Raw genomic sequence first — 27,665 nt, forward strand, 5'->3', positions numbered from 1 at the left:
CCACTGGGCCAAATTATAGGTCAGTTCTGTGGACAGGCAAGCTCACTCATAGGAAGAATGTATTTTTTCAAGTTTTTTTGTGGTTTTATTGGTAATAAAAACACCTGGTTAGATCATTTTAAAGTCATACTGTGGAAACTTCTGGGCAAAGAGACAAGCAAGGGGTCTATCCTGCAGAAAAGTTACATGATACAACTTTAAATACGTGTAGGCCATTACACAGCTAAATATTTGATTATGTTTTGATGTTATTTCTTCAGTTACCGAATCTAGTACGTAACTGATCAGCAATTCTGGTCTTTTGTTTTGGGTTTTGAAAATTTAACAGATTTTTTTCAACAGGAATCCTCTGTCATATTTTAATTTTCCCTTTTTTTGCACTTGCATTTGTGATTCTAAACTGTCCAAAAACACTTCTTAGTAACACTGACGATGAGGCATTTCGCACACGCCTCATGAATCAATTCACCACAATCTAAAATACAGCATGTTCTCTTCTGCCTTTTCCAATGCTTCACCTGAATTTTCCTCGAGTTGTTTTTCCTCCTTTCACATTAAATATTACGAAACCTCCCCATAACCCTACATTACTCCGTTAACTATAACTCCAAGTGTTTTAACCCATACACCCAAATCTATAACACACTGCCAGTGAACCCAGCAAAAGTTCCAACTGAGGCCAGCACCAATCAGGTAATCACAAGGGAACGCAGACCTGGCAGTGCATTTTCTCTTCTTCTTTCATTCTCTCCTCCTCTCCATCTCCCTCTTTCTTTCCCTTGTTTTTCAGTTTGAATTGCCAGTCTGCTCCTTTAGGTCCAGTGGCTCCATGGACTCCTCCTCTGAAGTGTAGCCTCCAGCAGTGAGCGAGAGACAGACCCAGGTCCTGTACTGTCCTGTTGTCATGGCGTCGGCTTATGAACCAGATCATAAATGCATACATGGATACACATTTTGATGCTGTCTGTACAATAGAAAATTCCTGCACCATGCCCAACAAAAATTAGCAGTCTTGTGGTTATGCCTAATTTGAATGAAAAGCCAAATGATTATCATATTAGATTATCTCTCAACTACTCACACAAACACATGATCAACTTGGCTGCATACACAATACACAGAAACATGCGAGATGACCTGTTATATGGAACATTTTCAGAACTTTTCCACATACAAAAAGATACAATATATTGTTTTAAAGTATTAATCAGTAGGGCAATGGTCCTAGATTATTATCATTCTGAAACCCATGTATGCACATGCTAGGAACAACAATACTGCGGAGCTCCAAAATAAGCAAACTATTTATTTCAATATAGTGCAATTTAAATATTTCCTCTTAAAAATGTGGTATTGAAGTGTGGGTTTGTAGCACTGCTTTCTTGTGTGAATGGTCAGAACAATAATCAAAACAAACACAACAAAGGAGCATAATATTGAACTTCAATAGAAAATGCTGTTGATTTGACAAGGCATTCAATAGTTTAGCCATAGAAGCATGATTACAGTTCCAGAAATATATGATTATGTAGATGTGTTTACATTCAGTACATTTTAACAATATATAGACCAATATCTAAAAAAGGGTTATTTTTTTTACTTTTTGCATATTGATTACCCATTTATTTGCTAAGTAAAAATACAATTATTGTATCTGCACTCCTTCAAAATGACTTTTATAATGATTATTTATCTTTTTTATCTTTCTGCGTTGCTACTGCCACCTACAATCATAATCTTTGGGTAATGACTAAAAGGACAGGATCGTGGAATCCAGCATTCGAGTTTCCTCTGCAGGGTGGCTGGGTGCTCTCTTAGAAATTAGATGAGGAGGTCAGTCACACAGGAGGAGCACAGAGTAGTGTCGCTGCTCCACCACGTTGAAAAGGGCCAGCTGACGTGGCTCCTAGATGTCTCCCTGAAGAGTTTTTTCAGGCATGTACCTTCGGAAGGAAGCCCAGGACAATCTGGATGGACTATGTCTCTCGACTGGCCTGGGAACGCCTTGGGGTCCCACCAGGGGAGTTGGAGGAAGTGTCTGGGGCTTTTAACTAACTTCAAATTAACGGTTCTCTCACTGTATGTACAGAGGGTGTGTTGTGTGCATAGTGTGCTGGTGTGTTACATTAGCTTTTGTATGATTGTTGCAGCTCTGTCCTGTAAACTGTTTTACATCAACCTGCCGAGAGACAGAAGATGGAAATGAGCCACGTTGGCTACAATCTTTACATATTTGCATTTTTAAATGTTCATTAATATGTGCTATCCCTTTACAAATAAATAAAATAAGAAATAAGGGAAGTCCCTGCTTGGACTACAGCCCCTGTGATTTGGCACTGAATAAGCTGAAGAAAATGGATGGGTGGATGTTTTTATGTTTTCTATTATGATTTTAATGTCTTCTTCTGTTGTAAATACATTTGAATTTAAATTTGTGTACAAGTTGTGTTCTCTCAATAAACTTGTCATGAATTTTAATTTATTTCACACAGTTTTAAACTTAACCAACGATTTAATAGATGTAATGAGAAAACATAATTATTGCCATGATGTTGACAAAGTGCCCGTACATATGAGCAACAATCGGAGTCCCTGCTGCATTGGTGACTTTATACTCCCTCCATGTAGCGCTGCAGTAGAAACAGTGACAGGCCGATAAGCACAGACAAGCCCTGCATGAAAACGACACTGAGCCAGTCCAAGACCCACGACTTCTATGATCCAGACTGAGAGCACACTGATCCACAGGGCAGTTTGTGCTTTGAGCCAGTCTCAAGTGTGGAGAAATGCAGAGTTTCGGTTTAGTTGCCATTTGCAGTTTATAAACACAACATTGGGGAAAAAAAGCATTTGTTCATTCACTCAAAACAGACATAATAAAAAAACATATTAAGGGATGAGAGAACATGACTAATATACTAATATGGAAAAGTACTGCATGAAATAATAGACTAATCCCAGCAATGAAATCTACAACATAAGAGGTGACAGTGGCAGAAGTGGTAGAGTAAGTGAAGATAAAGAAAGTTGGCTGTTCAAGCACTGAATACTGTGGCTGTGTCCTTAGAGAAGACACTTCATCCAGCTCAAATGAATGTGAGAATGTGCTCTGAGAGGCCATTGGCGGAACCAGTGCCACAAGTGCTGGGAGTGAATGTTTGTCTATACTGTCAAGCTTTAAAAGAGCAATATAAATCCCAGAAAGTATATTTTTATTCAGTCAACAATGCTGTGAAGTAGGGATGCAACAATCCAGCTTTTTCAGTTCCGATATCGATTACGATCCTATAGTTTTAAGTATCTACTGATACCCAATATCAACTAAAACAACATTAATTTCCTTTAAACAAAAATAAAATAGACAAAACTGATTGTGTTATTTATCTCTCAAGTAACCACAGAACAGGTTTGTGTAAATAAAAGTTAAACCAAGACTTTCTGGGCCGGGCTACAATCGGTAAACTTTCATTGCATCAATTTATATCTCAAACCAGGGCATTGGCTGAACCGATATTTGGCAGCCAATATCCAAACCAGCTAATTTTTCAATTCTGATAACCAATACCAGTATCTGATAAGTGCATATCTACTGTGAAGTCAGTGCACTTAAGTTTAAACAGTCTCAAGTCTAAATAGAGAACAGAACCAAATATGGTAAACTGATAAAATCAACTTATAATCTCAGGTCATTTTCACACATGTTAGTGTGCTCTGTGGAGTGACTCCAGTGCACACTAGATTTAGTTCTGTTTACTTTAGTTTTGGGTTGGCCTTGTTCACATACACCACACATCATTCACCACAAACACTACTTTTAAGTTTAACTAAACTTACTTTTAACATGCTTAAAGGGACCTGTGCATAAAATATACTGAGAACTGTACACATTGGTGACGAGAAAACAGCACACAGACAGACCCAGGCTCACCTGTGCAGACTGAGGCAGGAGATGTGTTGCTGATTTTAAGTTGATAAATTTATACATTTTTACCCAATTCCGAGCAATTGTACTCACATCATGGAACGTTTACATCAGCCCAGGTTGGCCACATTCACACCACACTCACCCCGCTCCAAAGTGGGAGTGGAGCCGCTCTGAGACCTCTCATTTCAAGCGCTCTCGGACCAGCCGTTTACTGTGGCCCAGAATGTGACTGTCACGTTCACATCAGAAGTGCGATATATTGTAATAAGTAAATAAAGACGATAAATGATCATATTGAAACCAAAACCCCAAACTATTATAAATGTATAATGTTAAAAAAAAAACATGAATTGAAATAAAAAAAACAGAATGCAACATTTACGTTAAGTCTGTATCTATAATGAGTCATAGAAGTAATTTATTTAATCTTCTAGAGCTCAAATCTGATCATATTTTTAAAAAAAAATAACCAAAAAATATCCCACCAGTGCAAAGAAAAAGTCCCCATGAAAATACAGACCCCCCCAAAACTATTGTTCGATCTAACATGTATTGAACAATGAGTTGATATAGTATTTATCATGACAGGCCTATGGCATCTGGGTTAAACCTACTCCAAATTCCAATGCAAATGCACTACTTAGGTGAGCTAGATGTTTTGCCGAGGTGACCCCAAAAGTGAAAAGCCAATTGTGAGTACACTATCTGATGACTCCTTAATAAGAAATCACTGACACCACTAATTACTCTAATGGAGAATAGATCTGTGTAGGCCATAATCATAAGACTTATAAAGTCATCATTACTTTACTATTTCCCATAGCCAAGCACATTCACCATACTGCTAGTACCATCATTTTGCTCCCCTCTATCTCACTGTCTCTTCATCTCAATTAGTGCATAGCGACATTGTCAAATGAAATTACTTCTTGCTGATGAAACATGACACTTGGTATAGAGAGCTCAGCACCAAAGTGTCAAAATCTATCTCTGTCCAAAGCACTCCTCTGCAACAACGCACCAGCATCTAGTAACAGTGTTCTATTGATTTATTTGTCATGAAAAGTTTGTGTAAGTAGCAGCCCATTTGCCTTACAGGTGTGGAGCACTGCAATCCAATAACCTTATGCCGCCGTTTCCCATTTGCTGTAATTTTAACACTGCTTCGACAAGTGTGGTCCTGAGGTCAGACAGAGAGAGAAAGGAGCAATGAGAGCGTATCTCAATTATACATCAAAGCTCTCAGAAAGGAGGCGCCATACAATAGGGCTAGAGAGAGTGTCAAAAAGATGTGACAAAGTTAGTCGATGCCAAGACCCTCCAAAAAGTGCTGAACTCAAAATAGTTTTCAGATTTCAGATGCGGATGGATGCAGGAGGCAGTATTCCGGGTATGATTATGTAAGGCGCATGTTTTGTGTCTGTATCAGCATGGGGGGAGATCAATTCCTGGTTCTGACAATTGTGCTCAGTGTCTTATCTTCCAGTGATGGATGGTACACACTATAGTTGCATTTACTCCTGTACATGTACGTCATTTTTAAGGAAATTATACCTCCGTTTTCTAGCACCATGCTTATACTCCTGTTTTTATATGTTTAAATACATCAACTCTATATCATGAATGGGATGACAGTAGTTCAGTTCATAGAGTGTTTGTTCACCAAGCGGTCAGAGCCAATAACCCAAAGGTTGGCGGTGAGATTTCAGCTCCCACAGATAAATGCTGTTGTGGTGTCCTTGGGCAAGACACTTAACCCACTTCGTCCCCAGTGCGTACACTGATATATGAATGTGTGTGTGAATGGGTGAGTAGTTCCTTGATGTAAAGTCCCTTGAAGGTGGAAAAGCGCTATATAAAAATGTGACCCTTTGACCATTTACCATGAATTGGGATGTTACGTAACAGTTACTACATTTATGGTTATGTGATTAATAAACACTTTGACCAATACTTTGCACTTCTACTTGACTAATATTATTTTTGAGATAATGCTATTCTTACTTGAGTACAATGCTCAGCGAACCTCTGGTCCCCAAAACTCTCCATCCATTTCATTTTGCTCCTATTTGCCAGATTTTCCATGTAGCTGCACAGTTTGTTATTTCTGTGCCTAATGCCCTTTCATCCATTGAAAATCTAACGCAGTCTGCTTAACTCCAACGCCAAAATTTAGAGATCTGTCTCAGTCGAAGAGAACACCAGGACAAAAAACATTCACAGTATATTCTACAAACTTGCACAGAGTGGGAATAGAGGCTAAGTGATTAAAAGCTCTTCTTTAAAGTTGATTTAGCAAAATATGTCCCCTTAAAGTGATATACGCGCATATTGGTTTAATGCTTAATTCATTTAAACCATGGTCGACACTACAGCCATGCTCAAAGCTACAGTGTTTCAGAGCCTTGATGTCATAGTCCCTGGTGCCCTCTGGATAAAAACAGCGCACATGACAACTTGAAAATATAAAAGACTTGACAAACATGCAAATTGGAGCTTGAGAAGTGGAGTCTAAACATCTGCTTGTCCCTATAATTAGTTCAAATGTGACTTTGGTAGTTTACACATCTTATTTAAAACCTGTAAATGAAGCTAGAAAATGTCTCCTTTCTGCATTGTTCATTTGTCAGATTATTGGAAAACTATCTTGACTGGAAACAAAAGTAGCCAAGTTTAGGTAGAAATATCATCGCCTTGTAGCATCTTCTAAGTCTCCTGTCACATAGAAAATGGTGCAACCGGAAAAGATTTGAGCACAATGGTACACTTATAAAGAGATGGAACCAAAATTAAAAATCTGCAACAGATGGCAAAAAAATACAAAAAAGAAAATGACATAAAGGATAGAAGAGAAGAAATAAAATGAGACACAAATTTTAGCTGTCCCTTACTAATACTATATTTGTATCTACATTGCTGCATCATGTTTTGGTGAGATAAAACAGATTATAAATATATATTCATGTAAATGTTTAGGGCGATACTTTAACAATCTGTATATGCCTCCAAAACATTAACTTTGAGAACAAAATCACACTTTAAGCTATGACTGTGATGATTTACAAATATAAAAGTAAAATAAGCCCAAAATAAAATGTTTGATATGGGTGACCGTAGTGCTCCTAAAGTGACAAATACTTTTTCATATTTTCATTTGTAACCTAAATAAAACCAAATAAATGTCAGTCTGATTTTGTTCCCCATAGTGACCAGTCTGTAGTGTGCTGTAATATATAGTGTGAGGGAGTGATCCAGTGTTACCAAATCCATTGTCTTGAACGTGAGCATTCAAAGCCAGAGGCAGACTGTCGCTGTGGGGACGAAGGAGGGTCTCGCTCTTCAGTAAAAAGAGAGAGAGAAAGACGACAGGCTGATTTATTCAAACAGTGAGGAGTGGGCGAATCAAACTTTAATGGCTTTTGGGAGAGCACGCCACTCTCTCTCCCCTTTCAATCTTACTACTTCCATGTCTATACCTCTCCCTTTTTCCACACATTTTTACCTGAGATCTATCCAACTATTTGTTTGGGAAAATCTTGATAGTCAATCACAAACATTGGCTTTAGCATTTTGTCTTATTTTTTTCCCTGACAGGCGAATCCGTGGCCATCCCCGCAGCACGCAAATCAAGGTGCTCTTCATGCTCAGTGGGATAAAGTAAATGACAGAAAGATAAAGAGGGAGAGGAGGTGATTTAGCTTCACGAGTGTCAGCCTACACGGAGCCCAGCCACTATTTGTTGTGTTAACCCCTCAACTGGAAAGGATGCAGGGAATAAAGTGTTCGCCGCTGCTGACATGCACGCTGACAGCTCACTCACGGCCATTTGGCTTAAAATACTCCCAAAAGCGCACAAATGTGGGGCAAGTACTGGAAAATAAAGCTACACAAGATGGTGGAAACAACTCTAAAAACAACAACTATATGTAAATGAGTTGCCAAGGTATGTTTGTGCCAAGCCAAACAGTAAAATGAGAGGAACCAATGTATTCAGAAGATTGTCTATATGTTGATCCTTCCTTTACTATGTTCTTGCTTGGTAAATCCAGACTGAAATCCTCTGTATAGGATTTATAGGATTTTGTCTGGTCACCGCTGAGTCTGTGTTTCAGGGCAAATTCACACAGAGCTGTGAAATCCAGTTTGTTTATTTCAGTGATGGGAAGTGAATAAAGTCATAGGTAAACCACAACGTTTCTCTAATTGGGTAATCCATCTGTCAATCATTCCTATCTGAACTAGAAGATCACACTGTGGCCCAGACTACATCTTCATAGTACAGGAAAAGCTCTGAAGTCTGGGGTGACCAGGCAAACTATTTTCCACTGCTGTTGTGTCCTGATGCAAGACACTTCATCACTTCATTGAATCTGTTGAGATTGTGCTGCGTTGGTGTTCTGGGGTGATATGGCTTTTTAGTCTGCCCCAAGGCTACTCACTACAGCTTACTTCTACACAAACAAAATTAACTATATAAATTGTGGAAAAGCCAAAACAAACTTCTAGGAAATTACCTTGATCATAATGTAATAGTCTCTATAATATAAAACATTTTTCATACCAGATTCCTGTGTTTGTCCCCAAAAGCCTGCTAGTACACTTAAATGGGTTGCTTCAATAAAAATGATGCTGCTAGGAAATTATTGCATCTAGCTGCCTTTTGGTTGCAATTGGTCACTTAAGCAAGATATACAACATATATCTTTCAGGTTTTCAGGTAACAAAAATATGAAAATTATAGATTTATATAGATTTGGTGCAAAATAAGTCAAACTAACTTCTGAGGTGACTGTTTTCTATTTAACCTTCTGAGTTGAGCCATTTGTGCCTCTTTGGGCTAAATCTCTGCATTCCTGGGTTTAAGGTCTTAGTGTCTCTTTGAGGCCTGTGCCTGTCAGCCATCAGTCCTCAGCTCTGCAGCAAACACATTCAATTACACTACAGGAGCAGGCCGATATTCTGACCGCTGAACATCACTTTGGCAAAGGTGTGTATAGATCATTCATTAAAATTATTATTATAATTTTCATGTATTTATTATAATCAATGAATAAAAGAGGAAAGTAAATATACCTTATCCAATACACTTTTTTGTTCAATTTTCTTATTTAAAGGAGCAAGTTACTGAGTTTTTGTTTAGAACGGCAGCTGCAGTTTTGTGCGTGTTCACTGTGTGCAGGCTTGTACCAGCAAGAACCAAAGAACTCTCAAAGACGCACCTTCGGCCTTCCTCTCCAGAACTTCTATTCTATTTTGATTACATTGTGTTGGTAAACTCATGAGTTGCTAATAATGATTAGCTTTCCTTGCAAAAAATTGTTACTATGTCATCATGGCTCACGTAAATGCAAAACTATATTGGCGATAACACTGCAAAGACACAGCAAGTGACCAATTCACAACAAGCTGCTATTTGCGTACTCCAAATAAACTTAATGCATAATGTGTAGAGCATTCGCCAAACCAAACCAAATCAGCCGTGGGGCAAACAGACAAACTCATTCTGCGCATCTAGCAATTGCTCAAGCTATTTTAAACATTTTAACTTGCACAATGCACCTTTATGCTTGAAAAACGTACTGAATCCCACCCCTATCTTTCATTAAAAACAACTAAAATGCTTATGGGCTTCCTGTTTACTGATTCAGATGGAAAGACACTCTACATTATGAATTATAATGACAAACAGAATATTATAATTACACAAGAAATCACAGACAATAACAGAATCTACTAGTTAAATGTGAATCTTTCAAAAACATTGCACTTGTTGATAATGTGGTGATTTTGCTCCCTCATGTTTCTATTCTGACTAATATTAACAGACAAATTGTATTTCATTTCACCCTCACTTCTTGGACAAGGCACTTCTTGGACTGTACGCTGCTCTTCAGTCAATTAACCCATTATTTCTGCTTTATTCATTTGAATGTTCTACATAACAACACTGTGGTGAAACTAGTCTACCTATTAACCACCTTTTAGCTCTGTCCCAAAGCTTTATGTGTTATACCAATAAAAACCTTGATTTTTGGCCAGAAGGGGACAATTAATACCAGTATTATTTACAAAAAAGAGTGATGATGAATTTGTGCTGTTGAATTCTGAACAAAGTTACACAAGAAACATTGTAAGGCATTAATTTGTGATATCTGACGCCGAACGGCACGTATCAAAACCAGCTCTGGTCTGATTCTGTGCCAGATCCCACATCAAGCACTAAACAGCTCATTCACAGCCATAACAGGGGCTCTCCAACACCTCACACCATTTTAGCCCAAATATGAGTGCATTTGTGTGTGTCATTAGCACAGGAAATGCTCTCATATTTTCAGATCAAAATTGTTCAGACGCAGCAGTGTATGAGAGGAGCTGGAAGATGAAACGATGATGGGTTGATTCCATTCTCCCAAAATTACCCAGTAAATCCCAATATGCAATTATTCACAGCGTATAGCAAACAACATAAGAGACTAGTGCCCTTGTGTGTAAATACATAATTTGTTCATCTCTGTTAGCATTAGCAGGGGGCTATCTTATCTCCTTTACTATGAGCCTTGGATGGGCTTCAACAAAGGCAATGCCAAGCTAGTCCCTGGGCTAACTCTCACGTTCATTCAATATGGACATGTTTACAGCTTCCCAACCAAAGGATGAAACAGTATTTAGATTTCACTGTAATATCCAAGCAAACTCCAACATGTGCCAATGGAAGACCAGCAGGATGTGTAGACTTAACTTGTCTCCATGGAGATGTTATTGCTTTGCGGTACGGTAATGAAGTTATCTCCATGAAGGCAAGCAAGTGACGCCACTCGGCATTAAATTACTCTCAGCATCAGAGTTGCATGTCAGATCTATGGAGATGCGAACCCACTCACAGAAAAAATAAAATAAAATAAACAACCTTTAATTAAACAAATGCAAGACAGACCAGACAGACTTACTGTGGAACATTACAATATACATAAGCAAGCAGCGGCTCCTCCACAAGAAAAGCTGTATAGTAAAAGCCAAAGCTAAATCTGCCAACTGGACCAAAAGTTGTAGGACTGAAGACGTTTTGCTGCTCATCCAAGCCGCTTCTTCAGTTCTGGTCAGATTGCTGGTGGACACTGGCTTATATCGATCTAAAAGGAGCAGCTAACTACATTGAAACTGTAAACAGCTATTGTTTACCGTTTCTGTATGTAGGCTACATCTATTGAGCTACACTAAGTCTGCACTGTGCATGAGACCTATTTAGCATAATCATTCAACCTTAGTGGGCCTACTGGCTAGCGTGATTGTTCTCTTTGTTTCCTTTGTTTGCTTTGGGTCTGATGATAAACTTATATATGGGGGAAAGATGGTATCAAGGCTCACATTCCTATTCAAGGAAGGATTGTCTTTCCTGACAAAAACTGCTTCTTTAACTCCCCTCTCAAACTATTTCTTTTCTCTGGCTAAGATCTGAACTTCACTATCTTCAAAGGAGTGGCTTTGAGATGGAGATGTATGGCGAACTGGGGTCCAGAGGAGCTCTCGTGATGGTGTTGGTACATCCTCTTATGGAGTGGCTGTTTAGTTTCTCCATTGTAATGTTCACTGCACTCTTCACTACACTGAATGGAGTAGACCACATTACTTTGTTTATGGCTCGAGGTTTTGTTCTTTGGGTGAACTAGTTTCTGTCTTAAAGTGTTTGTAGGTTTGAAATAGACCAGAATTTCAAACTGTTTGTCAATTCTCTGAAGTTTTTCAGACACACCAGTTGTGTAAGGAATAGTTACGCCTTTCCTTCTAAGTTCAGATTCCCTGTACTATACTACTAGCTGTATATCTTTTAGCGTGCACGGCTAAAAACATTTCTGATAAAAAGCACGACTATACTGCAGTGAAAGCAAAATGAATATAGTCTCATAGTACAGTTGGTGCTTCCTTTGCTGCAGCCTCTCGTACTTCATGGGAGCTTACAGGTTAGACCGAGATGCTGAAATATGACTGAAAGAAAATGGAGGCAGAGGTGGGATTTGTACACCTGCCTCACAACATAAAGAGACAAAAACAGATACAGTTTGGAGACTTATCACCTAGAGCCTCTCACCCATCTGCCTTTTGCCAGTACATCTAATCTGCCTATGCCACAAACATGCAGCTCTGAAATCTTTGCATCACCTCCTTTATGATGACAAAGATGCACTGTGTCGAGATTTATAACACCAAAAGTGCTCCACTGTCAAACAAGGGCAAAATACAATGTGCAGTTGCATGCAACATCATAACAGTAACAGCGAATACCAAATATACAATAAAATGTTACAATTTCAAGTCATCTCATTCAAAACATTATTTTAAAATTTAAACTGGATACCCCAAAAATATCAAAGTTGAAAACTGCTGATCTAACTATCGGTATCGCCAGGAAGTAGTTGAAAGACATTATGGAAAAACAACCCCATATAATGCTGTCACAATACTATTTCAAGCTTGATTTCAATAATAATCAAAAGGCTTGATACTCAATATAGAGTTCTTCACCATAATGGAAAAAGGTTCAAGATCATTCATTAACTCCAGTTCAAACAAGGATATTCATGGGTTTCAGCTTTCTGTAAATTTTTAGTACTTTATATTTTATCATTTGCTATGGCAACACCATTGTTTCTTTGTTTTATTGACAATGTTATATAGTGCCATTTCAATATTCTACAAGCAGTTTTGACAAATACATAACCAAAATGACAACCTTTCACCCTCATGTTCATTCACTATGGGCAGTTTTTTGTCAACAAATTTACAATGAGTAGCTTTTAACCATGCTACAGCCATCTTTGTATTGAGTTGTGACTGTACATTTGTGGTTCTTTGTTGAGCACAGCTGTGAGTGTGTGAGCAGAGGCTGTGGGTGACAGTAAAAGGCCTGTGCTGGCACAATAAGAGTAGTTGTTAGCGCTGGCGTTTGATTTGGTCACAGTGACAGCCAGAGCCATTACCAACCCAGGGTCAGGCATCTGCAGAGAGGGGAGAGGAAAGGGGAGAGGGACCTTTTTTAGACATATCGCTCTGTAAATATTTGGAGCTGCCAATACAAGACTCAGCATATATCTCACATAGAGGGAAGAAGTCAGTGTTACCTCATAGGACAAAAATGAAACGGCAACACAGAAAAATATCCAATGTTTTGATCTAATTTGTGGACAAATACTTTCACTATATTTATGTCACAGGTAAAGTCTCTGTCTGAACTTTTTCATATTCAACTGATAATGCCTCAAATTCAGATATTATTTAATGTATACATCATAGACTGTATATATAAATCAACAGAGCTAACCTGCTAGCCACAGCGTTCCAAATAGGAAGTGATTTTATTTTTATGTATTTTTTTATTTGGTTGGGACAATGTATGTTAATAAACAGACATGATTCAACATGAACATAAACACACAAGGCTAATTTCCATCGGTTGTCTCAAGGGCTGGGGTCACAAAGGGGTCAGAATAAAAATCGCACACTACAGTTCCCATAGTTGCACATTCCACACATTGCACATTATACTCATTGCACAGTTCCCATTATTGCCCCATCCTAAATATAGGCATGCTTCCGGCTCTATTGACTCTGATTTCCATTCACTTTCGATTGAAAAACTTTGTCCTCTCTCTCCGTTATTGTTGTTGTCGTCAGGCTCGTCATTTTTATCTTAAACTGTTCATATTAACTCGCTCTACATGGTCCTGATATTTTTATTTTGTTATTGTGTCCGTAAGTCAAGATTAATAAAACAAATCAGGCGCCTTCTTCCAAGGTCACTCCTGCTAGCATTGGCAACAAGTTTGATTGACAGTATTGCTAAGCGCCCATTCCCTGCTAAACCAGCGGTGAGGGCGGGAAGCGGCATTATCTTCAACAGCCTCGCTCCAGATTGGCTCTTTGGTTGCCATGATACTCATGGTCAGAATTCCAAATATGGAACTCAGCTCCAAATTCGCCCGTATAATGGCGAGTCTTAACAAGCTTCATTTGTCTGGAGCCAAACACTGAGTGACATCATGTCTATGGGATGCGTACACACTTTGATTAGGTCCTGGTTTGAACCCAGTTTAGTCCTGTTAACACAAACCCATACCATATTCTAACTATATACATCTTATAAACATCTTGTCTTACGTATCAGTGTAGGACGTTTACATAACCAGACAAAAATATTAAAACTAATGAGCAGATAATCCAATAATAAGATCAGATTTTCAGTGTGTTAACATGCCCAAGAGAACTCTGATCATTAAAACCACCTGGTGACAGTTAATTAGTGGATTTTTAGAGTAACTGTTGCATTTGCAAAACAAAGTACAATGAATTTTAAAATGACTGTCACATTAGTTTGCCCTTTCTTTACAAACTTTTACATGTTAATACCTGCAGAGGTGCAAACAAACAGAAAGAAATCAGATTACTCATATTAGCTGTAACGATACTGCACATGACAGTTCCATATTATGATAACTCCAGAAATCAGATATTCATCAGATTTTTGGTGTGCATGTAAACACCAGTAATATCTGTCTTGTTTGATGTGTCTACTAATTCCAAGTACTTAGAAATATATAACATACTTCGATGTTGAATTAATATAACAACCAGATAAAAAGGCCTAAAGGGGCTTGCAATAATTTATTTAATCCTTATGTTGTTCTTTATCGTTGCAATGAGTCTGAGAATTTGTGGGTATATGCTTTTTCCACACTGCTGTTTTATTTGTCTCTCTATCTAACTTGTGCAATAAGCAAATCCTCCAGCTATGTTATCCTGATCAAGATCCAATAGGTTTTTGGGTGCTGCACTGCGGTCGCCCGCTGCTCCTGGCGATAACTCCAGCGCCTTTCAAAACACGCAGCCAAATTTGCAACCTTTCCTTTACATCATTACAATAAAATCTCCCTTAACCTAACGTGAACTACCTGTAGTGCTTATAGACAAAGTGAATGACATTCCTCTCTCACTCTATTGTCTGCTGGCATAATAGATTTAGGTTGTGGCCCATCTGCTGTCCAATCACAACATTATTTCTATACGCTGTGTGCATGCGGGTGCCGGCTGGGTGTGTGGTAGCGGTAAATCTGTCCAGCTCATTAGCAGTGACAGAGGGAATGCTCCGAGCCCACCTGCTCCCCTTCACCCTCTTTATGGCTCTACAAATTAAAAGGACATTTACACACAGGCTCGCCGTGCCGCGCTCACCTTGCCACTCACATTGCTTCATCTGCTCCCTCTGCTGAGCTGTGGATACTACACACAAAAGCTTTAGCACACTCAACTGAGCTAATTATTCTCCAAGTCCTATTCACTCTGCGATGGGGTCAGTAAGCCGCTAAGAGGGGAGATTTACAAGCAGTAAAAAGTGTAGCTTACAAATAACAGCTTTACTTTCCAATCAAACTGCGGATATTTAAGCTTTAGTGTCGTAACTACTCGGCTTAGAAGAGAGCTTTCCTGTTGTCTCTCCTGTTTAAGTGAAAACAACAATGCATCACAGAACATCATCCGCAAGGAGCTTCTTTCTTCACAATCTGGTGTTATTATGACGATTATCAAGATTATAGAAAATCTACCACAGATGGTTATTGTTTACTCTTTTGATTGCCTAACTGATAATATAGTTTATTGTCCCATTTCTACCCCCACAGTTCACGTGGCTCCCCACTGGACACTGGCCGTGTTGCCCGAGCTGCAGAACAGAAAGGAGGGACTCTGTTGTCCTGAGAGATGTTACTCACCTACTCAATATGCATTGCTATGTTAACTATTCAATTTGCTTAAATTGCCTAAATAAAGTTTTACTGATTGATTCTTATTCAGGGGTAAACACTTGTAGCCACCAATGCATTATATTACATTGGAAAAGCGGTGTTTTCCTATAGATTTAGTTGACACTATGCAGTAGTAGTGCAGTAGCAGTATGTACCAGATATTTAAGCTGTATTTTTATTTTAAAAGTAAAATAACTTTAGATTTTTATTATACAACATTTTCAACAGCGTGATTTCACTATGCCAAAGTACAGTCTTCATTTTTCACGTTGGTCAACATTATATAAGGCACATACATACCGTACACATTCATGTAACATATACATGTGCACATTTACACACTCATGCTTCATACATACTACATACACAAGTGTATACTGTGCACATAAATTTTCTATTTACATATATTAGTATATATTACATATATACTAATATATATGTAAATAGAATATACTGACATGAAAAATGTGGACATCATAAGAAGCTATGTGTGTTTATGGGGTCCATCACACTATGCAAGCCAAATAATTTGATTGCTTTATTTGTTCCCTTTCTTTCTTCAAAGATAAATTTTCTGTAAAGAATAAACCAAAATTCTCACTATCCAATGGTGAGATGTTTAGACTAACTGGCCTTATCATGTACCACAATGGTAAAGAATGGTGGTTTCAGATAATCTCCTATTAAATCTATTTAAGTCCCCTTAATAAATAGTCTTTGATTATAGCTTTTGGGGCAACCAATTTGCATTCGAGGCACCAAATAGTTTAGCACAAACCATTGAAGTATTACTTTATCTTGTTAAAATGTGAAATTTGCACAGCCATGACCCAAAATTTAAGTTTAATCCAAAAATTACTTTTTAGAGTTTTAGTCTTTAGTGTCAGCAAAAATATTTTCAGCTTAAGCTAAATTGTAGCATGTTACCATATCCACATTTTGTCTACAAATACAAAATCTTCTTAACAGTTTTCTTGCTGAGTTCTCATATTATTTAAAGAAAGCATTTATTTATGGATTTGCCAGGAACAGTCACTGTGTTAGCCCAAGGAGACCTCCTCGGGTAGGTGGTCTAAACTCTCCTTTTTGTCCTATTTATTTGCTAGAGTTATGGATTGAGGAGAGCTTTGAAGATTTGGAGAAGACTGAGGAAAAAACTATGTGTCTGTGTGCATTCAGTTCCTATTTGAAGTCCCTCACTCCAGCAATTACTTCATATCAAGGATTAGGTGAAGCGCAGGACACATGAGAGAGACAGATGGAGGAGAGAGAAGTAGATTGAGGGAAAGACCTAAGAAGAAAGGAGCGACCAGTAGAGATAGAGCAGTTTGTCAATATAAAGACACGAGACAACTCCAGAAAATCATGCACTTTTTCCAACAGCAAAACAGCAAAGCACTATGAATAACGGATGGGTGCTGTCACTGTCTGTTTACGATGGAAACAATAGTCACAGCGGAGTCAACTTTAAAAATATACTTTCTTACATTCAGAAATCCAGAGACAAAACACTCTGTCTGAGAAGCTTGTGTGAGAAAATGTTCACTTTGTGCCATGTTCTCATTGCCATTATAGACAGGAAATGGATCTTTACAGGCATAGTCACAATGGGTTTATAGTGTATTGATCATCTTGTGTAAATTGTAACAGCATATACATACATATAAACCAATCAGCCGTAAAATTATGAAAATACTGCAAGTCTTTCTTCTAATTAAGTCACCTGTCACTGTGAGTAATTATGAGATACTTACAGGCCTGTCATGATAACACATTTTGAAGTGTGATATATTACTCAAGTAAATACAGACGATAACCGATAATATTGAAACCAAATCATAAAGCAGAATTACCTCAAAAAGTATTCTAAATGTACAATATAACAGAATGGAAGACTTAAATAGTTAGCTTGCATCTATAATGAGTCATAGAAGTTCATAACTCAACCTTCTACAGCTCAAATCTTCTCATATATAAATATATAAAACTTTTCCCATCAGTGAGAAGAAAAACTACCCATAATAAATATTAACCCCTAAAAATATTTGTTCCATCATCTACTGAAGGATGAGTCAATATAGTAATTATTGTGACAGGCCTACATAATTATTGCAAAAATATGAAATAATATATGAACGCTGGAACAATATATTTTGGGGGTCAATATTTATTGTGTGTACTTTTTGTTTGTACTAATGAGAAAATTTGTTTTATTTTTACTGTACTACATTTGAGCTGTAGAAGGTTGAATCATATAGATCACTAAAGATAGCTCTTAAGTAATTAATTTGTAACAGTATTGTACACTTAGAACTGCTTTTGGGGAATAGTTTGGTTTCAGTATTATAATTTATCGTCAACATTTACTTCAACAGTATATTGAACTTCAAAATTTGATATCGTGACAGGCCCAGCGACAGGTTAAGCATTCGGGGAGTTACAACTGGTCAGTGTGATCCTAATGTAACTTATATAGTTTTGACTGAAATGTGCCACATGTAGCACTAAGCCTGTCACAATAACACATTTTCAAGCATGATATATAGCCACAGGGAAATATTGCCATAAATGATAATATTAATTCTACTTTATGCCACTGACACAAAGCAAGATAATCCCAGTAAGAATGTTGATATGTCATGTGAAAACGAGCAGTCTTTATCGGTACCAGTGTTTTGCGCATGCTTTTCTGGATGGGCCTTACCTCGGGGATCTGGACAGTGTACGGCTGTCCATGGAAAGTTGGAGCGTTATCGTTGACGTCTCCAATTTGGATGTTTACGGTTCCTGTGACCAGCTGCAAAAGGAGCAGAAGACACCTTGGTTAAATCCTGCCAAAAACACCACCCCCTCAGTGACTTAAGAGGGCGCTGGTGAGTCAAAATACACTAATCATGCCAAGTTGGGATTTGGTGAGAAGAAAGAGGGCCAAGAATGAGACTTATACCCGCAAGGCAGAGTAGGTTGAGCGTCAGTAAATTTAAGGAACGAAAATGTGCAGAGTGAGACAGATGTCAGAATGATTACACATAAGAAATGTGAAAAATGGGGATATTAAAGAAGTGAGGTGAGAGAGGGACAGGAGTTAGATGTGGCTGGGACATATCCAAACATAAGGTGTCAAAACAGGTAAAAATACACAATCTTACCTCGTGTGAGTCTGTGACAGTGAACTCAACCTGCATTTCCGACTTGGTCTATGGAGGAACAAATTATTAACTTAGGGAATAACAATATGGTACTTCAGATTCATTTTAAAAACAGCTTAACAGCATTATTACAGGTGAATAAGAGTTGGGCTGTGCACAAGGCCAAGTAGACTATATGACATGTGCTGGAAATATTATATTTTCATGCTAGTTTTGTTTTGCAGAGCATGTCAGCTCAACATACAGCCAAAATATGGCAATTTTTGCAATCCTGTTTTCACCTGACTCAGCGTTCTCCCTTGACCAATCATCTCATTTGGTCATTAACCGCACCTGGAGCCATGCTGTACCCGCAGCTATTCTGTATCGGCCCTAGACTCCGCTGGGAGCTAGTACCCTCTAGAGCCCACTTCAAACACCTCAAAAAGGAGCGGTACAGTTCACTTTAGACAATGGAGACACTTGCAGCCTGTACTATTCCCCTCTGAAATGAACCAGTGGAAACAAGGCTTATTAGGACTGTAAGATGAATCATAATTGAATGCAATGGTGGCAATTAGCAATTTGCATAGGTAGCCATTACTTAAGTTAAGTGATGTATTCCACAAACAACAAAATATTGTGCTTCATGTAAAACACTCGCTCACTCTAAAGTTTAAATTTTTTCAATGTGTTTTGAGTCATGCCACACTTTTTTGTTGAAAAAATGACACACCACGCCATCCACTAAAACATTATGAAATGACACCAATTAGTCACTGCCTGGCAGTAGGACAATAGCAGTCGTTTTTGTGTTTGAAGCTTGCTCATTACATAAATTACACAGATTAAAAGTGGGAATCAATTAACTCATATATATATATATATATATATATATATATATATATACACACACTAAGTTGGCACATTATTTCTTATACCTCTCGATCAAGTGGCTGTCGTAGCCACACTCTTCCATCAGTCTCAACGGTGAAGAACTTCATAGCTTCTTCGCCCATGATCCCGTAGGTAAGAGGGTCACTTTCGGGATCTACAGCCTCCAGCTTTGTCACGGACTGCCCTGTCAAACCACAACAAACAGGTTAGCGACAAGGTATTACGAATTACCTCTAAGTGGGCTGTTTAGGACAGAACTCAGCCATATTATGTTTTTAAAGCATTTAGCCAATTCCTGCTTGCAAAAAAATGGCAAATTTAGTCAAAAACGTTTGATTTATGACATTCATTCCAGAGGGCTATATCATCTTCATCTTTATTAATGCCCATATTAGCAGTCATAAATATCTGTAATTCCCCATCAGTCAACAAGACATCAAAAATGTACATTCAGTTTATATACCACCACCACAGACAGGGTACAGGGAGGAGAGGATGTTAATTGCATCCGCAGTGCTCCATAGACTTCATTTATCATAGACACTTTAGGATAGACACGCGGCTAATCAAAGCTAAGGTGGATGAGGGCATGTAAACACTATACAGCCCAGCGAGACAAAAGGTCAAAATAGCTCAGAGGACAGTGGAGTGACCTTTGAACTCACAGGACACGCATCATTACCATCGGGAGCAGGACGATGGGACCACTCACTCATAATGCCCTTGTCCTCTCTACTTGGAGAAGTTACACTAAACATGTGGTGAGCAAACATTTCCCACACTGTATAACTTTTAAGAAGATATTTTGTAATAACAGTAATACATTTTACTTGAGGGGCCCCATACGCCAATGAAAACAATATATAATTTGAAAATGTACAGTAAAATATAATTGGTTAAAGGTGCACTACGTAACTTTTCTGTTGGACGATGTGACACATCCTTATCTCCATGGAGAAGCCTAGAATGCCTAGAATGTTCCATACTATTGCATGAAACACATCCATATTACATGTGTTTTATGATTCAAAAACACCTTGAAAGCCAAGTGTTCCTACTGGGCCGCCTCTCCAGAGATCTGACCTATAACCTGGCCTATGAGTGCCATATGTAATGCAACATTCCAGGCAAAGTAATAACATCTCCATGGAGACAATCAGGTGGAGAATACAGTCAGGTCAATCAATCAGAATTGAGCCAGGACTAATGCTGCGTTCATGTGATCCTCGGAAAGGGCTCAAAGAGCTCAAATCTTAAATTGAAAAAACAGCTGAATTTCATCTTCACACAGCAGGTATGTCAGGTGTTCAAGTTGGACTTCTCATTTTCACCCAAACTCCTGAGTTTTTTTCCAGAGTTCCCAAGGACTACATGAACGTGGCATAAACCACAGCTAAATTATCCCTAAATCCTACAAAATCAGGACCATAAGTAGAAAAAATAAACTAAACTCACTAAACCAAAAATGGACTACCAGAACCGACCCAGAACCAATAGAAGCTAAAAACCCACATCCTTAAACTGTGCATGCACCACAGTTTAAGAACTGCCCTGCACTAGACTAACCCAGAGTGCACCAGTGCTGTCAGATGCAGAGCAAACTGTTTAACACAACAACCAATTAGGTCCACAATCACACAACCCTCTCGTTTATTAATACACCCCATTTTCCCATGAAAGGGTGGCAAAAATGACTAATTAATATAACGATTTATGAACCCCTCTCATTGCGTCTAATGAGATTTATGCAAATTCAGCTGCTTTCAATATGAGTTATAATTTGGTTGACGACGGTGCAAATTAAGCATTTTACCTCATAGTCATCAATAATATCCTGACTGTGTTTCTACACTTTGCAGCAGTCTTGAGTAAGATACTGTATTTCCCCTCTGTGTTTGGAGATAGAAGCTTGACTGCACTTAACATGGACCATGGTGACCAGCTGAAATGTTCAGTACTGCAGATAAAGCCCGGTAACAGTGCAACACAATACAAATTATACAGCACGCAGTTCCTCACCTAGATCAATTAATTTAGCAAAATGATACACTTCATTACCACCACCTGCCACCTGCTTGTCTCCATGGAGATGCTGTTGCTTTGCCTTTTGTAAATGTTTCACAATATGACATCTTTTTCCTGGTTTTATTGCAAAGATTTAGACTGAAACTCATACATCCTTACTGTGAGCAAGTTCCTCCATAGATCTAATCTGTAATTTGACCTGTTGGTGTGACTAGCTTGTTTGCATTGAGATACCAGCCAAAAGCAAAGCAATATCTCCATGGTGACAAGCATTTGGCAGACTCTCAACCAGAAAAGTTACACAGTGAAGGTTAAATGTTGTAGCTAAGTCATACATATATAATTTAGCTCACCAAGATAAAAAGCACAGTTGTTTTTATAGATCTAATATGTAAGAATCCCACTAGATTTCCTTGAAAACAGAATTTTCTAGGCTAAATACTTTGGATCCTTGAGCATTTAATAATTTGCATATTCTGAAAGAGATTGACAGTTTTAAAAATACCTGGCCTTACATGACTGGAGTGATTTTGTTGTTATAAAAGCACAAATTGGTCAGATTCAGTAGTGCTCAGTAACATTCACAGCATGTTTTGGACCTGAGGGGAATAAAGCAGGATCCTTCTAAAGCTTATCTGTGACACAGTGGCACCGAGCCCTTTCTCTGACAAATGATGCTATTTAGCAGCAAGTGATGCCAGTCCTACTGTTATGAATGATACCGTGCACATTAGCAGCCCCTCCCTCCCCCTCCAGGAGAGCGATGGGCTGCAGCCACCATCTCTCTCATTCACCTTTCTATCTGCGCTCGGCTCCTCTCAAACTCCGCTTCAGACAGAGACACAAACTCCGGGTTACTGCTCTGTTCTCCCAGGCTAATGCTGAAGAAGTGAAGCGTTCACTCAGTAAATGAGACATGGCTGAATCGGAATACATTTAGAACAAATTTAAAACCGCTTCATTACGATAAGTACTTTCTGAAAGTTTGTGTAAGAGTTTTGTGCAAAGACAAAGCACCATTGGTTTATTGTGGCAGAACTATAGAAGCTTGACTATACAACACTGCATCTATAAGGGTTAGGCGAGATGGTGATAAAAATGTAATCTCTTAAAGATGCTCTATGAAACTTTTCTGGCAGGATATGCCATCTGCTTGTCTCCACGGACATGTTATTTTTTGTTTGAAATGTTCCAAGTTGCTGACGCCACAGTCACAGATCAGATCTGTGAGGAGGCAAATACATTCACAGTAGATTGCATAATTTTCAAGGGATTATTGGAGGCAATAAAACGAGCTGTAGTTGAACGAATGCCAGACAGATATTTTTTATGCCATATTTTGGTGCATTATAAGCTGTATATCTACATGGACATCAACCCTACGAGAAATGTTACAGAGTGCCCCTTTAAAGGTCACTGCCTTTAATCATTGTGTCCCTAGTATGAAAGTGGTGTGTGTGTGTGTGAGTGTTCGGAGTGGTCGGAGTGTCCGATGGCACCGTTTGCCAGACATCGGCAGTGGAGTCAATCAATAATGAACTGTAAAGCTCTTGTGTTTTAAAAGGCACTGTATAAATCCAATGCATTATTATTACATGAATTGTGATAAAATCAAAATCATGATCCACGGAAATTGTGTTATCTGCCATATGGCCCACCCCTAGCAGTGATAGTGAGCAGAGTAGTGCAGCTGCTAACCTACCAGAGCACAGTTTAATTCTGCTCCATCTTTTAGGACAGTCAGGGGGGCAGTTGATGCTAAATCAGGGCCTGGAGGATATCAATCTGCTTTGGATCGATACGACTGCTGCATGTTGGACTGTCCCTGCCGCGGCCCAAAGGCTTAAGAAAGAGGGGGCCCTGCCAAAGCCCTGTTTATTATGTGTGTGACATCTCTGCACCCCTCGTTCATCTGGGCCCTGATTCAGTGGGACAGGCCCTGTCAGGACTTCAATTTCAGGTGTGTTGTGAAATATGTCCAGACATTTTATGGTCTACAGAAGCTTAATGGGTATATGGGCTGTTCAGGATGCTGTCTACCAAAGCACTGGCAACCTCAAGGAAAAGATGAAATCACAATGTAGATATACAGGGAATATGATGTTAGAGAAGGGCTGCACAATTCTGAGTGTTCTGATTTTGATTCTCTTTGCAATATATGTTTAAAAAATAGATTCTGTTGACAGTGTACACAATTCTAGGAAGAATAACATTTAAGAGAAGACCATGAACTGACAAAACTAATGGAAAAATATCATGCATTAAATTGTTGGTGGAAGTTAAGAAACTAGGTTGTTGTTTTTTTAAAACATTTAGTTTTTTGCAGAGTATACATACTTTTACAGACTTTTTAATTAAATAACTGTGTTATAACAATATAGTGCCGGCTTATGTGAGTGAATCTGATGGGAGCCTAATTTTACATTTTGTGTTCTGTGGATAGTGGATGTCTATGATAACAACATTTTAGCATAAATGCAGGAAAACAGAGTATTTACCTTTATAAATGTCACCCTTTGTTTGCACTGTTGGTGAATATTAATAGGTTTGTTCTACGTTTAAAATTCAGAAATACTACCTCTTGTGAGTGAGGCTTTCAAGAAAGACTGCAGCGGGGTTCAGGAGAAACAATAGGGCTTTGTTGTATAGATAATAAATGTGTGGTTTTTCGTGGTTCTTATAAATAGTTGATGAGAGTTGAAGCCACAGGCTGAAGTCATGAGGAGGCTGATGAGTCAGAGCCGTGCCACTCATGTTTCTGAACTGTCCACACAGAGGATCCAGCACATCACTGTCGCTCAAACTTCAACTGTGTCCAGGCAAACGCTGTACTCAGCTCCCAACGCCAGCGCATTCAGCACTATATAGGCTTACACATACATTTATGAATCTAAAGACAAGCCCTAGTTATTGTAAAGTACAGAGCATACATTTATACATCTTAAGACAACCCCTAGTCGCTGTAGAGAGCAGAGAAATAAAGACAGTAACTGGATAGTGTCTTATAGACGCTATCAAATGTGCCACACTAATTTACTATTGACAGTCGTTACACAAGATCAGGGCTGAAACAGGTTAATCGAGGAATCACAAATGATCGATAATTGAAAAAAATGTTTAACTAATTTAGTGATTGACTAATTGCTTTATGAACTACACAGTAAAGAAGTAATGGCCCCAAAATTATGAGTAATAATCTATGTAAAAGAGAGGGTATTAGGCAAGATTTACATTTTTCAACATTTTTGGAGCTTTCTACCAAGTTATAATGTTCCCTCATCAAAAACTTGCCTGAAGAGGTTTTTATTAGGTTTTTTGCTATTTCTCCCAGGCATTATTCAAACCCTGCTATCTTGTCTAAAGCTCAGCACACAAGCCTACCTGAGCTCCCATGGCCATTTTTTCATAAATGTACAACCGCAGGATACAAAGCTATACACTACAACTTCACAAACCTGATGTAATGTGCAGTAGGTAGTTAGCAGTGGAATGGTTAGTTGCAGCCCTACATTAGATCAAGCTTAACCCTCTTTTAACCATTATTCAGCAATCTGTATATATGTATATACATTTACAAGGATCATTTCTAAAATGCTCTTTCAGATGCCCTTTCTCTGAAATATTAGTCGTCCACAATGCTTCCCATTCATTAAGTAGAATCTGAAAAATAGCTGTAGTAAAAAACAAATAACGAGCCAGCTAATTGCTAATTCTTTCAAGCTCCTATAGAAATTAGCTTGGATCTGAAAGGACACTGCCCCCGTTTAAGCACTGTGTAAAGACAGAGAACAAGGCCAAAACACTTCATTCAACTCAAATGGACAGTTACGACAGAGGAGCTGAATATGTGGTCGTGACCCAAGTGTAAAAACTACGGCATTTAAGAGCAAGACGGACGTGACAGTGAATAAGCAGTTAAACGAGTATTTTTTTCAAGCACATGCACATGTACGACCACATTTTAGATTTATATGAATTCACAGAAGTTAAATCATTTTCCTCATTCTGAACTGCTTAGGGTTTGCATGTAATGTATTCATTTGAGTAATAAGACAAGTCATACCCATACATACCGCTCTCTCCCCTCTCCCCTCTCCCCTCGTCCCGGCTCTGCCTCCAGTCTGCTGCCACAGCAGCGGGAGACAAAGCTGAGTGGAGGCTGAGCTCAGGCCAGGGGCCTCGTTTATAAAGCTTGCTTAGGCACTACGCAGTGCGCAGGCGTCCTCTGCACCAGACGCGGGATTTATAAAACTCCTACAAAGCGTAGCACTTTGCTTATCTCTATGCCCTGGTGCGTGCTCTCTGCAAAGTCTAGAGAAACGGGAAAAAGACGACACTCGTGGAAAGGAGCAGAAGTGAAGAGAAACTGAGGATCACAAAATCATCATAAAATAGGCACAAAAACACAAAGAAGGGTTGTTTATTCCACTCATTATGCTCAGCAATAATATGCATTTGAAGACAGGCACAAGCGTGCACTTTTCTGGATCTCCCTCAGTCTGCACTGTGACTAGACATTTGCATTTACACACTGCGCGCTGGAGTGGCCCAAGTCCACACACGAGCCTACTGTCCAAAGTCCAAACTTGACCCGAGCACAAAATGTTTGCTGCATATTTTTTTTTAACTAGGAGTTCTTGCAAACGAGAGCTTGCTCTCAAGGGCCCTCCCTGTTTAAATAAAGGACATAATTAAGCCTGTGCGGTCTCAGCCCCGGCCCGTGCATTCAAACAGGTAAGCAGAGTTTTAATGTTCCGTGCAGAGTTTTATTGGCAGAATAACGGCGCCTGAAATGTGTCTGTTGCATTTTACCTGCACTTGTCTCTGCCTGGGAGCCGAAGTGCTTGTCCCCTGGCTGCTGATCCACATATCCTTCCCTCGCTTCTTTTGCTTTATAAGGGAGGGCATCTGAATCTCTCTTACGCACTCACAGCACCCTCCTTTAACCATTCAGACCTTCGTGTGCACGTATCTGTGTGTGTGAACAGGGCCACTGTTCACACATATATCTTAGGTATATCTGAAAATAGCAATACACAAGTCTCAAACACAGCAGGAAAACAACAGGCTGCAGGCTCATCTGCAAAGATGCACTGTCTGAATATTATGATGTGTAAGTACTATAAACGCAATTCAGTCATTTTTATTTTAAATTAAGAGATGAGTCGTTGCTATAACTTATTTTTGTGTTTATTCAAAGCCTCTGATGTGACTGCGTAGTGCTGCGTGTGCCACACCTCTCGGTCAAACCCACTGATTATTGGCATATGTTTAGGCAGATCTCATTCTCGAGTCCCTTTGCATGGTCCTTTTATGGTGAAGTGGAGGTGCGGAGAGGGCGTGACACGATGCGGGTTGGTTGTGCGCAGATTCCAGCAGCATGTGGAATTTATAAAGCACAGAGTGCGTGGTGGAGTGCACACGGAGTGTTTTATAAATCGAGAGTTTGTGTGGCTCACGGCTCTCACAACCACTAGGAGCACGCACTTGCTTAAGAAAATTCCTATGCAATCCTTTGCAAATGAAACGCGGACAACTAGTATGTGTCGAGGACTCGTTTGAGGCTTCAGTTCGACCAAGATGCTCAAACACTACACCACGACATCGTACTGCTCCGCTCACTTCTTCCGTGACTTTTTTAATCACTGAAGTTTTATGAGGTGCTCAAAGAGTAGCTTTAGTAAAACAAACATGCACAATAACCTTTGTAAACTCACTCCATGTGTCCCCACACAGGACAGGGGCAGGGACAGTAATTTCAGTGATAAAAATGAAGAGGCTAAGTGTGTTAGCATGAGGCACTGACTGTGTACAATAAATGGTTGACTGCTGTTCACCATAATCTGCAGTCTCTGTGCTTTAAAATGATCCGCATTTGAAAGAAGAGTAGAGATTATT

The 27,665-nt window shown here is 38.9% G+C and overlaps 1 protein-coding gene across 1 annotated transcript in view; it reads right to left on the bottom strand.

Moving 5' to 3' along the window:
• The window catches only part of cdh23 (cadherin-related 23), a 246,948-nt gene that overhangs the window by 180,858 nt on the left and 38,425 nt on the right, over positions 1–27,665 (bottom strand). The window contains exons 3-5 of the mRNA XM_055227160.1: positions 19,787–19,926; positions 18,867–18,914; positions 18,422–18,514 (exon numbers count right to left, since the gene is read on the bottom strand). Of these exons, the coding sequence (XP_055083135.1) occupies positions 18,422–18,514; positions 18,867–18,914; positions 19,787–19,926 (281 nt within the window). The remainder of the gene's footprint in view (positions 1–18,421; positions 18,515–18,866; positions 18,915–19,786; positions 19,927–27,665) is intronic.

The sequence above is a fragment of the Periophthalmus magnuspinnatus genome, chromosome 15 (assembly GCF_009829125.3).
Source record: "Periophthalmus magnuspinnatus isolate fPerMag1 chromosome 15, fPerMag1.2.pri, whole genome shotgun sequence".
NCBI lineage: Eukaryota > Metazoa > Chordata > Actinopteri > Gobiiformes > Gobiidae > Periophthalmus > Periophthalmus magnuspinnatus.